We start from the raw sequence: 12,661 nt of genomic DNA, 5'->3' as shown, positions 1-12,661 counted from the left end.
GGACTTGGACTCCAGCCTGTCTATTATGAGTCTGTGTTCTTTGACTCCCACTTATCATCTGTGTCCTCCACACCGGACTCTGCCCACCTCTTCCTATAGCTCTGCTGCCCAGCATTGGGCTCTGGTGCTCAGCAGTTTATTGAACGAATGAATGAGTGAAGGAAGGAACAAACACTAAACAAGGCATACTAAGACAGGGGCTGAAAGAGAAACCTAGAGAACGCTGGAGTTCAGCAGAGGAAGGGACTAGGATGGCTTCAGGGAAGAGGTGGCCAATGCGCTGGGCCTGGGAGGAAGAGTTGGCTTGGTTTGGTGGAGACAGGGGTGGACTGCAGGGTGAGGGTGCCACGGGAGCACAGGCATCCAGGCAGCTGGGCCCGGAGCACGTGTCCAGCAATCCAGGGAAATTGGGAGTCGGGTGGGGAATGGTCCACGGGGCCCGACATGTCTGCACAGCCTACGCGGAGGCCACATGGACGTCACACACTGACACAGCTCGGGGAATGAGGGCCCAGCAGGCTCGGGCAGCAGAGCTGGCTCTGGGGCTTTGTGCCTTGGTCTTCACCACACCCACCCCTGCCTCCCCTCCCAGGCCCCGGCCCCAGCCCGGTTACTCATTCTGCCGCAGTGAGGCCTGGTCCCTCCAGGAGAATATGGGTCCGCCAGAGCCAGGGTTCAGCGTGATGTTCTGAGGAGTCACTTCCAGCTGGAAGCCTGTTGCGGGGTTTGCGATCCCCAGCCGCCCGAAGTACGTGCCCTCGTGCTTCCCAGGGCCACTGGCCTCGTTGCCGATGAGCTGGCCATTCACTGAGAAGCCTGCAGTGGGGTGAGGGGCCATCCGGGTCAGGGCGGCCCAGCTCTGCCTAGAACCCCACCAGCCGGTCCTTGCTCCTGCCGCCCCCAATGCCCACCCTCTTTGGGCTCTGAGGGCCTCACCACCCAGGGGGAGGGGCCTTCAGGACAGGTGCAGGCCGCTCGCAGCACCGCCTCCCTTCCCTCCCGCCACACTAACTCTCTGAGACTTAGCCCTCAGTTCTGGGCCCTGAAGGAGGTGTCACCTCCCCGAGGACAGGCCTTGGACCTGCTCCTTCTCTGTGGACCCAGGCCCTGACACAGGGCAGGTCACAGTAGGTGCTGCAGGTGGGCCTCTCCACAGAAGCCTCCTCTGAACTGAGCAGCCAAAAGCCCCCTCCCCGTCTTCACTATCCCAACACAGCACGTCTCATGCTCGGAAATTGTCAGCTAAGAATTTGTTCACCTGTTTATCTCCCTTCCCTAAACTCCACGAGAGCAAGGACTTTGTTTCGGTTCCCACTGTGTCCCCAGACCTTAGGATGTGCTCAACAAATATTAGCAGATGGCCTGACTGGACTGGGAGGGTGGGAGAAGTGGCCGATAGATGGAGAGGGCGTTGTTCCCATCACCTGAGCCCTGCTGGGGAGGTGGGCACCAAGACCCCTGCAGCCATGAGGGGGATGGGGGAGGGGGGTGTGGCAGGGCCACTGCATCATTTATAGGATTCAGTACAAAATGAAAACGAGGGGCCCCTCATTCAAAACTTGTTAAGAATTTCAAGATGCAACAGCAGAACATTCAATCAAGCATGGAGTCCTTCCAAGGGCAGGGTCCTGTGCACCTGCACAGGTCACATGCCCATGAAGCAGGCCCTGTATAGGGCCCAGGCAGGCGGATGGGGCATGAAGGAGGCCGGCTGAGCCCAGCCAGGTGGCGGGTACACAGGGTGAGGGGAGTGGAGGCCACAGCCACTGTCCTTCCTCTTCATGGCTGAACGTTGAGGACAGAGGAGCCCAGGCCCCACCCTCTCTGGCAGAGGGCGTAATGTCACCCGTACCTGTGTCAGGGTCCTGCACCAGGCTCAGGACCACACCAGGCTCCTCGTTGATATTGAAGCACAGAGTGTCCTCTTTCTGGGGCACGTGGATGAGGAAGTGGGGGTCAGTGTCCACTGGGGGCACAGCATGGAGTCTATTAGATTGAGTATTAGGCACATGGGGCCGGCTGGGGAGAAGGGTTCAGTCAGGCAGGTGTGTCCCTCAGACCCTCCCAAGGACTCACCGCCAGTCACTTGGTTTGGCAACTGCTGGATCTCGGAGCTAGGCCGCGTCGGAGAAGGCTGCGAGGCCAGCAGCACGAAGGCTGACGGGCAAAAGTAAACAGCGCTTAGAAGGGAAGCAGCTGCGCCTTCCCTGGAGCTGCTGCCTCCTTTTCTGAGGCCCCTCCCACCCAGGCAGGCTGGCCTGAGGCCACAGGGGCCGGAGTGGACACAGAGCCTTTGACGCCTCTCGGGATGTGGGAATGGAAATTTGGCCCAGCACAGTGGCGTGGCCCCCTCTCGGTCTCCTTTCCTGGGAACTGGGAGGTGCTGGTGGCATAGGGGTGGGGAGGCCAGGCCAGGTCAGGGGGAGCGTTCTGACGGTTCCCAGTGAGAGGCAGCGAGGAACGCTGGAGCAGAGGAAGAAAACCTTAGGCTATCATTTCCTCATCACGCAGATAGGTGATGACCCAGGCTTTGCTCAGGACTGAACGCACAGCCTGAGAGGTGGCCATGTGTGGAGTAGAGGGTAGAGACCTGCGTCATCAGGATGGCTGCCACTTACTCTTTCTGGGCCCCACCATCTCTGTAGAGGACAACAGTAGAGGACAGCGTCACTCTCCCCACTCCACACGAAAGGCACGCGCCTCATTCCCCAAGTGCAGCTGGGCCCGGAGGCCAATCAGGCCTGGGCCCGCCCTGCTCCTGGGGGTCCCAGCCCTCCTCCCGGGGGTCCCAGCCCTCTTCCTGGGGGTCCCAGCCCTCCTGGTAGATGGATGCTCACACGTAGGGCCCCTAAGGAGTCCGGGGAGTGGAGGGGTTCAGGCTGAGCGAGAGCTCCCCGAGCGCACAGGAGGCAGCAACTAGTTTGCAGCAAAGTAGGGAAGGGCATCTTGGGGAAGGAAGAGACCAAGAAAGGGTGGAGCAGAGCAGGGGGAGCGGGTGCTGTGTGCCTGGCGGCTGGAGCACGTGCCACTTGCCCAGCCACCCGGAGCCCCTTGCGGAAATCAACGTGATTTAAAAACTCACCCAAGGGCAGAGAATCTGGAAAGGAGAGAAAGGAAAGAGAATTAACGCCCAGGAGATTTTTGGCTCTCAGAAGCCTCCCCATGCCCACAGCCTCCCCTCTGCCAGCCCATACCCTCCAGGGCCTTGTCAATGAGGGGCTCCAGGCCGTCTTGGTCCGCCATGCCCCTGATGGTCATGGAGGTCAGCGGGGTCACAAACTGATAGGCCAGCGACATCTTCAGGGCCTTGGCTGACACGTTGGCCTTCTCTGCCCCCTCCAACTTCATCCTGCCAGACAGACACCGGCTCTAAGCCCGCAGCTTGGATGACAATGGACTTGCACTCCCTCGTCCTTTCCTTCCTTTGTTCACTCTTTCAGCAAATGTTTACAAGGCCCCTGCAGTGCCCCCGCCCAGGGGCTGTCTTCAAGGACCTCATGATTTAAAGGCCTCCCTCAGAGAAAACCTGGAGGTCTGGCAGGGCTGGGGGATGTGCCTCAGAAACCCACAGAGAATTCAATAGCTGTGAGATCCTGGCAAGTGGTCTAACCTCTCTGAACCTCGGTTTGCTCGGCACGTTGTGAGGATTAAATGAGTGTGTCTGGACACAGCAGCCCCGCAGTAAAGGGAAGCCTCCCCCGCAGCAGCTCAGTGGGGGCAAAAGGGGCTGCACTGTGCCCCCAGCGGGCCCTGACCACACTGCTGACTGCCTGGTTGATATTAACTCAGCGAGCAAAGTCAGAGGCCAGTAAATCTGACCTGCTCGCAACCTCCAAGGCCTAGAACCGCCCCTCTGTAGTCCAAAGGCCCAGGGCGGGGGGCGTGTTCTGGGGTGGTCATGCCCCTCCACCCCCCAGGCAGCCGCAGGGCTGGTACCACTTGGCCAGCAGCTCCTGGATGGTGAGGTAGGCCCACAGGCGTTCGACGTGGTTCTCCAGCATGTGGCCCCGCTCTCGGAGCAGTTTCTTCATCTCTTCCTCGTCCACCAGGCAGGTCGTCTTGAATTCTTGGCCCTCCTGAGGGAGGCGAGGGAGAGAGAGGTTGTGCGCCATGAGGGGTTCTGGGGGAGCCTGATGTCGTCTGATCTCTGCAGCTCCGTTCTGAGCATGCTACCCCCTGCCTTTCCTGAGCCTGCTCTCCTCATCCTCTTCCATCCGTTCCTTCCACAAAAGTTGCTAAGCACCCTCTGTTAGCCAAGTTGGGCCAGGCCCTGGGGATCCCAGGGATGGAGGATCAGGCCCTGCCCTCATGGATTTTCTCTGGGGGATGCCAGCAGGCACCCAGCCGATCCACCATGTAGCTGTTTCCACCACGCCCCGCTCCTCCGGATGCCCACCGCGGCCCCGTGCGCCATTCAGCTTGCCACAGCTCACAAATGCGCCTTCTCTCCCCAGCTACAGTAACGGGGGCACCTCTTCCCAAGGGCATCCCATGTACCAGGCACTGTATAAGCCTATCATGTGGATTATTTCGTTTACTCCACACAACTCTCTAGTACATTGTTACCCCCACGGTACAGAAAGGCCTAGAGAACTGGACCCATTTGATCAACGTCACCCAGCTGCAGCCAGGGTCTAGCTCAGCTTTCCTCACTCTAAGCCCGAGTCCTGAACCCTCAACTACACTGCACGGCTAGAGTCCAGGTCTCTGTGACACCCCCCCACACACACACACCGCAGTGTGCACATACACATAGGCACTGCACCGTGGTGCAAAGCTGCATGTGCAGTCGGTGCTCAGGAAATAGTGGTCACTTGAGAAGAAAGAGGCTGGCCTCTCACACTCTCACGCTTTGGGAGGAGTGATGTGAGGAATAACAGGTGGACCAGTTGGATACAAGGGACTACAGCTAATCAAGGCCATGTTGGCCCCACTCTAGCCTGCCCTCTGGATGCCTTCATTGGAAGAATGCTCAGCCCTGGGGTGTGTGTGGCCCTCTGGGGTGAGGCACCGCTCTGGGGAAAGAGAGGCTGCTGGGGGCCTAGGGGTGGGGAGCAGTGTAGGTTTGGAGTCTCTGGGTGCCTCTCCACCCTCCGCAGCCCTCTGTTTACCCCATAGGCTTGCACATCCGCCTTGAAGCTGCTCCGCTTGTGGTCAGCGATGCGCCCGGCCACTATGATCTCCGAGCCTTCGTAGTACTGTTTATGGTGGTGCTGGGTCAGGGCCGAGACGGCATCCCTGGGGTACAGCAACTCCACATCCCTCAGCAGAGGGTTGGCTACCTGCTCGTAGAAGCCCTGTGGGGATGGGGGGTGCAGCCTCAGAGCTGGTGGGTCGTCCTAGGCATCCAACAGGAAACCCACTCACAAAGTGGGGTGTCGGGATCCCTACTTTATAGAAGGAATTGAAGGCTCAGGGCTTAAGTAACTGGTTTGAGGTCACACAGCTAATTCGAACCCCACACCAGAGCTTTATCTGCTCTGGGCTGATGGGTACGTGGCTGCCAAGGCCATGCTCCCCATGGCGTGACTTTGGGAGCAGGGGGAGGAGGAGACCTGCAGCTGCTGGGTGGCATCGTGGTCCTCGTAGATTCTCTGGACACGTCCGTTGTTCTCCAGGGACATGACCTCCAGGAATTTCAAGTCCACATCATGGCCGAAGCCCAAGTTGTAGAGTGGGAACTTGCCCCTGATGGCATCTCGGACGTTCTTAAGGATTTGGGTATGATCCGTCACCCCTGCAGCCACACAGCCAGGTAGGGACGGGATGCTGGCTCACAGGTGTGTGGGGCACGAGGGGACTTTGGGGCACCCTCCCTGGGGGCCAAGACTCCCATCTCAGACCATCTCCAGTCCCCACTGGCATCTTGAGGCAACGCCTCTTGCTGGCTCACCTGGGTGACTGCAACAGCTACTCACAGAGCTCCTCGAAGACTTTGCCCATCTACATGGATCCACCATGAGCAGATCTGATTCTGCTGTAAACTCACGGCTCCTCGCATGGCCTGTGAGGTCCTGCTGACCCTTCCATCCTGTTTCACCTACTCTGCATATGCCTACGCTTCCCAGGCAGGCCCTGCCAGTGCACAAACCTTGTTTTGCTCAAGCTGCCCCTTCTGCCAGGGATCCCTTCCTGCTTCTCCTCCCCTCCTTCCAGATTGAGCTCGGGGGTCACCTCTTCCAAGACGCCTTCTGAGACCCTGCCTGGGCCAGGTGCCCCTTGTCTGTGCTCCTTCGGCCTTCTGGCACCCTTCAGGGCCCTTGACAGAGCATCTGCTCCTGGGGCTGCCTCCCCCAGTGGACCCTGGGCTCCTTAAGGGCAAAGATGTGTCTTGTTCTCTTAGTGTCTCTCCTTGGTCCCTAGTCCTGTGCTTGGCACTCAGTCAGTGCTGAATCCATAGTTCATTAAACTCAGCCTAGGGTCCTGCCCATCCTCCTGGGCCCTGTGCAACCCCGTGTCATGCAGAAACTTCCCCAGCTTCCCAATTCAGGACAGAACACCTTGGAGCTCCTTCAGACTCTGTGGTCTGAACTCTGCTTTTAAACCAGTGCTTGGTTTTGCCCTTAGCCTTTCTGCCCCCTGACAGCATCCCCATTGGTTGTATTTCCAAGTTCAGCTTGAATGCCTTTGGTAATGAAGGTAGCCCTCGGGGCGTTTACCCTCTGTGGGCTCGCCATCTGTCAGCATGATGAGAATAGAGGCATGGTTGCTGAGCTCTGGGAGGCTTCCCTGAGCTTTGTTCAAAATCTCAATTCCCTGGAGCAAACCTCCATTCAGGTTTGTAGCTGCAAAAAAGAGAAAGCAGATCAGTGTATGCCCTGAATCTGAGGGGACAGAGGTGACATCGAGGTGGCCCCAGACCCCTGCCCTTACACCCGGCCAGAGAGAAGTGCTGCACAAAGTTCCGAGCTGCGTCCAGATTGGCGGCAGATGCCTGCACCAGCGAGCCCCTCCAGGACTGCACTGCAGACCCAAAGAGGACCAGGTCGAAGTAGTCCCCTGGCCGCAAGTCCCCCAGGATTTTAAGGAGCGCCTCCTTGGTCTGTAAGGACAGGACAGTCAGTGGAGGGGCAGGGCCCCAGGATAGTGCCTTCTGTCATCTCCAGATACCCAGTTCAGAGATCCACAGGGTAGAAGTACACGGTGGGCAAGCAGAAGGGGATGGACAGGACAGCCAGGTGGTGCCAGAGAGGAGCATCCTACTGAGCTCTGGGATGTCTTGAGGGGGATGGAGAAGGCAAAGGGACCCAGTATGGGGAGGGGAAATGACCAGAAGTTCAAGGGGGTCAGGATTAAGACAGAGGACCCCAGGGGGCTGAGTTTCTAAAACTCTGCTTGTCCAGCCATGCTTTCACTGCGCTATGGACAGGACACCCAGAGCGCGGTGGGAGTGGGCTGTGCCCTGCTGCAAGCCATCTCCCGGGAGCACTGTAATCATCCCTGCACGCCTAGGGTACAGGTCTCATCTTCCAAGCATCCCCCATTGGTAAACCCCACAACCGTATGGGCGCTGCATTTTACTCCCATTTTTGCCATTGAGGAGAAGTGAATGCACTTGCCCACGGTTGCACAGTGAGAAAGTGGCTGATTCCAGAGCCCCTGACCACTGGGATATCCTGTTAAATTACCCTGCCTCTGACCAGGAGCAGAAGTCCCAAACCAAGACTCTGGAGGCAAAACCAGGGTGGGATGGGTGATGGGGCTAAAGAAGCTCCTGCTGGCCAGCTGGTTAGAGCCACAGTTTACCTGCTTCACTTTCTGGCCTTCCATGGAGGAGCTGATGTCAATCACAAAAACCACATTCTTGTTCAGTTTTGTCAGGTTTTGGGGAGCAAAGAAGTGGGCAAAGTGGTTATCAGCGACCTGAAACACAAAGGGACAAGTGAGGCCTCTCTCTCAAGCACCCTGCCCACCCTCTGAGTCTTGGGCAAGAAGCTTCCAGCTCACCAGGAGGTCACAGGCCTTGTCCCGATTGACATCGTAGGTCACCTTGAAGTCCCCATTCAGCAAGGTCGTAGAGCATGTGGGGCAGGATTGCTGCTGGCCCACCGTGGGACGGAAAAGCACATGACCCTGGAACCATTGAAGGTGTGAGGCATCACTGGTTTGCAACGACAACGTAAGGGGTGTGTGTGTGTGTGTGTGTGTGTGTGTGAATGTGTGTGTGGTGCACAGGCATAGGAATGAGTCTAGTGGGCCCCTCGCCCTGCTGCTGAGAATACACACCTGTGGGTGGTAGGAGAGAAGACCTGTTTCTTTGCTCACATGCTTCTGAATCATTGGGATTTTCTATAAGTATCGTCACTTTGGATACACAATAAAAACAAAATAATAGCAGCATGAGAGGCACCGGTCAACTCACACTATCTAGTGAGAAAAGCAACACTGTGCTGGAAAACGAAACCTGCCTGGATAGACAAAGAGAAGGAAGAGCTCCCAGGGTGGGAGCTGCGGTCTGTTTGGACTCGGTGCTGGTATTCCGGGAAATTGGTGGTGCTTTGTACTCGATACATTTCTACACTTTTGTACTTTCCACATTTTCTTTAAAGATGCTTTTCTTTTTACTTTTTGTTTGTTTGTTATAAAAGCAAAATATGCTCATTAAAAATTTTTTTGAAAATTATTAGGCAGACAAAGACCATCCCCTTGGTCCCCTGCTGAAAGCAAGCATGTTTGCTAACACTCTGGGGTATCATATTTTGTTTCAAAGGAACCCCTTCAAAACTGTAGGAAACATTTCTTTTAAGTGAATTGTTATGGACTCACTACCAAAGGTGGGTGGGGAATAAACAGTTTGCTCCTGGCTCCAGTTGAGGGCAAGTTAGGAAGCAGGGCACTAGTTGGGTATCACCCACTCATATGCCACACTCCTCAGGACCTGGGGTAGGGGCAAGCAGGGGGCTTCTGGGATTCCCACAGATGGGTGGGAAGTGACAAGTGGCAAGTGGCCAGAGGCCAAAGGCCTTTCCAAACTTCATCATGTTTCCAAGAACACTGGGGCTTGGAATCCTGAGGTTTGCACATGTGCCCTATATTTCCATGAATGCTTTCCTATTGGGATGAGACAGGCAAAGAGGAAACTGAGGCTTAAGCAAGCCAGCAACTCGCCCCAGACCAGGCAGCCGTTGTAGGCACCCTCCCCAGCCTCCGCACACAGGCTTTTGCCAAGTGGCTCTGAGAATCAGGAGTGCAAAGTTCTTCTCTCTCTCTCCCCTAGGGTGGCCTGCAGCCCTTGTCTGCAGCCACGCTGAGAAGTCTCTGAGGGCTCAGCCATGCCACGCACCTCTTTTCCTGAGAAGGACTTCTTGATGAGTTGGGCGGCCCGTTCCTTGGGGAGGAAGGAGGCCTGGGCATCCAGCTTGCTGATCCCCCGAGGCTCAAAGATGTCCACGTCGATCTGTGGCATTGAAGCAGTTCCTGTACCAAGGCTCCCACTGGGGAGCCTTCATCAAGCCCCAGCCAAGAGCCAGCGTATATCCTGACCACCTACTGTGTGCAGCACCCGCCCAGCTCTCAGCACAGGGCCTGGCATGTTGTAGGCACTCCAAAAATATTGGCCAAATGAAAGTGTGCATGCCTGAGCCCCTCAACTCGGCCACCACTAAGGTGCCAGTGACAATTACAGCCCCTCAGGCTGCCCAGGACTAACTGGTTTACAGACTCCCTGGACATTCAATATCTCTCATGATCCTTGCGGCAGTTCTGGGACACACAAAACCCCCATTTGACAGATGAGCAAGCCAAGGCTCAGAAGAAGGAGGAGGTTGGAGGGTTCAGGGAGCTCCCTGCCCACGAACAGCCATCAGAGCCCACCCTGAGGAGTGAGTCCCCTCCCTGTGTGCTCAGGCCCAGGGCTGCACGTGGTGGGTGCCGAACCAGCGCTCAGAGCCGCAGAGAGGGAGAGGCAGGAGCCCAGCTCCTGAGACCTTGCCCCTGCACGTGGTCACCAGCGATCTACCTCAAAATGCTGCACCAGCTGCTTGGGCTTGACCTTGATGACAATGTCATACTGCATAAGCTTTCGCCTCAGCACCTCCTCGTAGGTCAGCCGGAACGTGGCCTTGCTCCGGGGACCAATGGTGACCTGGATGGCAAACTGCTCCATCGTTCTCCCTGAGGCCCTGGATGTGCCACCAGTGGCAACAACAAACAGACAAATGGTAAGTGATGTGGAGGTCCTTGTCACCTAAAGCATGGCCCTCAGAGTCAGTTTCTCTTATTTTCGTGCTGCTCCCAGCTTTCCTTGACCCTCACTCTTAGCTGGCTGGCCAGGGTCAGAGCCCCACTTCTCCAGAGGCCTCGTCCAGTGCACCTGTGCCAGCAGTGGATCTGGTCAGTTTGCTCCCTTCCCATCAGCCTGGGCTGCCCTCCACCCAAGGCATGCATCCTGGCAGGGGAGGGCAGCACCAGGGCAGCACCCAGAGCTCACCTGGCAAGGCCGGCGTTCTCTCCTGAGATGGCTGCTTTCCGGTACTGCTTCCATGCAGTCACTTTGTCCTTTATGTCCCCGAGGAATGCATTTTCACCTGCTGTGCTACAGGGAGGAAGATGCCCTCAGGGAGGTGCCCCTCCCCAACCACACAGGGCCTCCGTATTGGAGGTGCTCCCAGCCCAGGCACTAAGGAGACCCTGTCCAGGTGAGCACTTGTGAGAGGGCATCTCCTGCTGGCCTCCCACTGCCCCCAGAGCTACTCAAGGAGGTGGGCAGCCACGGCCACAGAGTCCAGCAAGAAACTGTGGGTGCCAGCCTGTGCTCCTTGGGCCCTAGGCTGAAAACACACTGTCAGAGGCTCTAGTTTGCTGTCTAAGATGGGAGCCCAGAGCAGACCTAAAGGGCTTTTCAGTCCTTCAGAGCTGGGGCTGGCCTGTGGCCCTTGGGGACGAGGGGATGGGCTGCACTGTTGGGCCACTCAGAGCCATGGTTTTGGGCTGGGCCTGGTGAACCAGGCGGGCACGCACATGGCAAAGTCGCTGATGAAGGCCGTCCTGGGGATTTCCACATCAAAGGCCACTTCCTTGGCTTCGTCGGCGCTGTTGACCACTTGGCTGGTGATGACACAGTGGGAAAAGCGAGAGGTGACTTTGCAGTTGACTTTCAAACTCTGGATGACCACGCCATCGACAGCCTAAAGTGGGACGTGCGGGAGGTGGCTGGGATGGGGGCTCAGCCACGGGAGACCTCGGCACCCAGCTCTGACACAGGTGCTGTTCTCTATGCCTGAGGCCATGTCGTGGGGCATGAGGGGGGTGGGCGAGCCCTTATTTGGAGGAGATGGGAATCCCTCTGCCCAGGGGCACACCTCGAAGCCCAGGGGAAACAGACTGTAATAAAGGCCCACCACAGACCCCTGTGCTGAGATCCTCACTCACTGTGTCCAAAGCCGGTCGCTTCTGTAAAACAAAACCGGCACAAGGGTGAGTGCGAGCACTCAGGGGACCAGGACCTATCTGTTAACGGACGGGAGTAGGACACAGCCTGTGTCCTCGACGCCTTGGCCTCACTTCCCCCATGCTGCTGGGAGGTCCTCTCCATTCAGAGGAGGTCGAGGTGGGTGGGGAGAGCCCTGGTCTCTGTAGCCCCTTCCAGGTTCAGCCGCCTGTTTCTGGCCCAGGGGTTTACTCACATACCTTGCCGCCTTTGGGACTGCGTGCGGGTGAACCCTGAGCGGGCATGGCCTGCAGGGTGAGCAGGGACGCCAGGCACACATAGAGCAGCCCCCGAAGCCCCATCGTGCCGTGCATGGTCTCAAGGCTCCTGCTGCCTGTCACTTCACTCAGACCACTAATCAATAAAATGCTGGATAAACATGGATTAAACATTAGACAAGGTGAAGGCAAATATTACAGTTTGAGGGATGAAAAATAGACAGTGAAAGCTTTCTCCTTAGGGGGACTCCCAGCTGTGCAAACTCCTGACCAGACTCAGACTGTGCCCCTTGGTTAGAGCTACACTCAGCTGGCGTGAATTGTGAAGACCCAGACAGCTCATTTAATCCAGGCTCCGTGGCACAGGGCCAGCATCAGCGATACTGGGGCAGGTATCAAGTAGCCACAGTTAAAAATGAATTTCTCAACTTCATTAGGTGTTCCTTTCAAAATTCTTTAAGCATCAACAAACTTTTCAGACAGTCCCACTTTGGCCAGGGAGGCAGGTACGGTGGCTTACAAAGCGTCTGCCCATGTCCTTGTTTCTGACGGCACCACCTCTAGCAGCTCTGCCAGAGGTGGTCTGGACAGTTCTGGGGATACGTAATGGGCGACACACCCTTTAGGCCAATCAGCTTTGTAAAGAAGAGCAGAAGTAAGCCTCATCGTTCCAGGATATAGTGGAGACAAAAGATGAAAGCCATGCTTTCATGATGAAGGACAGACTACAAGCCATGCGTCGCTCTCAGCCCTTTATGATCTAATTTTATCCTCAGGGTGTCCCTGGGACGTTGGTCCCACAGCAAATGAAAGAGCATGTATTCAAACCCAAATCTTTCAGACTCCAAAGCCCAGGCCTATCATGTAATGATAGAAATGTCCTCTGCATTATTAGGAAGAAAGAAGAAGCAGTCAAAGATCCCAGAGACCCACCTTGTAGCTGCAGTTTCTTAAGTTTTATGCACAAACCCTGTCTGTCCCCCACAAGCCACACACACTGGGCAGACATGGCCCC

At 56.7% G+C, this 12,661-nt stretch overlaps 1 protein-coding gene and 1 long non-coding RNA gene across 2 annotated transcripts in view; one reads left to right on the top strand and one right to left on the bottom strand.

The window, feature by feature from the left end:
- LOC137232535 (uncharacterized) overlaps positions 1-8,536 on the top strand; it is a 17,014-nt gene extending 8,478 nt beyond the window's left edge. The window contains exons 5-6 of the long non-coding RNA XR_010947058.1: positions 5,619-5,755; positions 7,813-8,536. This is a non-coding gene — a long non-coding RNA (uncharacterized lncRNA). The remainder of the gene's footprint in view (positions 1-5,618; positions 5,756-7,812) is intronic.
- The window catches only part of ITIH1 (inter-alpha-trypsin inhibitor heavy chain 1), a 14,616-nt gene extending 1,955 nt beyond the window's left edge, over positions 1-12,661 (bottom strand). Inside the window, exons 1-20 of the mRNA XM_067754721.1 lie at positions 12,580-12,661; positions 11,629-11,797; positions 11,371-11,391; positions 10,960-11,126; positions 10,430-10,534; positions 9,959-10,121; positions 9,284-9,397; positions 7,948-8,073; positions 7,747-7,863; positions 6,874-7,042; positions 6,660-6,785; positions 5,556-5,737; positions 5,112-5,297; positions 3,937-4,076; positions 3,195-3,349; positions 3,083-3,097; positions 2,619-2,639; positions 2,077-2,157; positions 1,853-1,966; positions 615-816 (exon numbers count right to left, since the gene is read on the bottom strand). Of these exons, the coding sequence (XP_067610822.1) occupies positions 615-816; positions 1,853-1,966; positions 2,077-2,157; positions 2,619-2,639; positions 3,083-3,097; positions 3,195-3,349; positions 3,937-4,076; positions 5,112-5,297; positions 5,556-5,737; positions 6,660-6,785; positions 6,874-7,042; positions 7,747-7,863; positions 7,948-8,073; positions 9,284-9,397; positions 9,959-10,121; positions 10,430-10,534; positions 10,960-11,126; positions 11,371-11,391; positions 11,629-11,742 (2,318 nt within the window). The 5' untranslated portion in view covers positions 11,743-11,797; positions 12,580-12,661. The remainder of the gene's footprint in view (positions 1-614; positions 817-1,852; positions 1,967-2,076; positions 2,158-2,618; positions 2,640-3,082; positions 3,098-3,194; positions 3,350-3,936; positions 4,077-5,111; positions 5,298-5,555; positions 5,738-6,659; positions 6,786-6,873; positions 7,043-7,746; positions 7,864-7,947; positions 8,074-9,283; positions 9,398-9,958; positions 10,122-10,429; positions 10,535-10,959; positions 11,127-11,370; positions 11,392-11,628; positions 11,798-12,579) is intronic.

This window comes from Pseudorca crassidens, chromosome 10 (assembly GCF_039906515.1).
Source record: "Pseudorca crassidens isolate mPseCra1 chromosome 10, mPseCra1.hap1, whole genome shotgun sequence".
Taxonomy (NCBI): domain Eukaryota; kingdom Metazoa; phylum Chordata; class Mammalia; order Artiodactyla; family Delphinidae; genus Pseudorca; species Pseudorca crassidens.
The sequence above is the reverse complement of the archived record's forward strand: the minus strand, read 5'-3'. Positions and strand labels throughout refer to the sequence as shown.